This window comes from Castanea sativa, chromosome 4, assembly GCF_040712315.1.
Source record: "Castanea sativa cultivar Marrone di Chiusa Pesio chromosome 4, ASM4071231v1".
Classification (NCBI taxonomy): domain Eukaryota; kingdom Viridiplantae; phylum Streptophyta; class Magnoliopsida; order Fagales; family Fagaceae; genus Castanea; species Castanea sativa.
This window is the reverse complement of record NC_134016.1, coordinates 5,267,628-5,268,867: the sequence shown is the minus strand read 5'-3', so window position 1 is coordinate 5,268,867 and position 1,240 is coordinate 5,267,628. Positions and strand designations below refer to the sequence as shown.

Below are 1,240 nucleotides of genomic sequence, written 5' to 3'. Positions count from 1 at the left end.
CACGTCTCTTTCCATACTTGGCCAATAAAAGCCTACCCTTTGGAGTCTGTGGTAAAGGTTGATCTCTCCGCAGGATTCGCAAGTCTTGTCATGCCCTTCTTCAACTTTCTCTGAGCCTTCTCTGGCCCCACACATCTAGAAAATACCCCATCTGGCATTCTGCGGTATAGTTCTCCTTTTACCAAGGCGTAATCTTTTAGTACCTTTAGTTCCACAGGCTCTCCTTCCTTCATCAAGACCTCCCTTATGGGATTCCGCCAATCCTCTTTACACTATTCCTCCTGGAACCTTTCTTTCAATATTTCGATAATAGATTCTTTCCTTTTGCTAACTTCTATCCTGGTGCTATCCCATTCGAAGACTATTTGTGAGCCTAGCGCGGCTAGTGCATCCGCGAACCGATTTTCGCTCCTCGGAGTGTGCTCTATTTCAAAGGTCGAAAACCTTTCCTCCATTTTCTGAGCTATCGCTCTGTATAGGGCTAGGCTGGGTTCCTTTAAAGAGTAGCTTCCTTTGGTCTGGCAGACCACTAGGTTCGAGTCCCCTATTACTCTCAAGTGCTTGACCCCCATCTCAAGGGCCATGGCTAACCCAGTTAGATAGGCTTCATATTCTGCCATGTTGTTTGAACAGGGGAATTCCAATTTGAATGATAGTGCTACAACCTCGTTTTCTTCATGATACAGAACTACTCCCACTCCTCCCGATTGGGTAGTAGAAGACCAATCAAATTTCATCACTCACCGTTCTCCGACTTTTTCTGCCAAAGCTACTTCTCCTGGGACTTCATCATCGAGCAAAAATTCTTCTTCTCCTAGGAATTGTGCCAACAGATCCGCTATAGCCTGGCTCTTTACCGCCTTGGGCGTTCCTGCTTTCAGGTCATACTATGACAATTGTAGCAACCACTGTAATATTCTGCCAGAGAGAATTGGTTGTTGTAATAAGGCTTTGATGGCATGAGACTTAGTCATCAGCTATACCTCGTAGGCCAAGAAATAATGACGTAACCTCTGCGAGGCATACACGATTGCCAAGCATGCCTTCTCTGCCCTTGGGTAGCGAGTTTCTGCATTTTTTAGAGCTCGACTGATGTAATAAACTGGCTGTTCCACACCATCCCCATCCTCCTGGGCGATCAACGCGCCTATGGCGTACTAGTTGGCGGCTGAGTATAACAACAGTGGCTTCCTATGGATTGGAGCTTGCACAATAGGGAGGTTCATCATAATCTGCTGTA

The 1,240-nt window shown here is 46.2% G+C and overlaps 1 protein-coding gene across 1 annotated transcript; it reads right to left on the bottom strand.

Moving 5' to 3' along the window:
• Positions 1-272: 272 nt before the first annotated feature.
• Positions 273-737, bottom strand: LOC142632350 (uncharacterized). The gene has a single exon (XM_075806779.1). It carries the CDS (start codon positions 735-737, stop codon positions 273-275), a length of 465 nt encoding a protein of 154 aa, XP_075662894.1.
• Between the last annotated feature and the right edge of the window lie 503 nt (positions 738-1,240).

Bases quoted from the DNA above. Each gene is read 5' to 3' on its own strand.
- LOC142632350 (XM_075806779.1), bottom strand. From the start codon at position 737: ATGAAATTTGATTGGTCTTCTACTACCCAATCGGGAGGAGTGGGAGTA.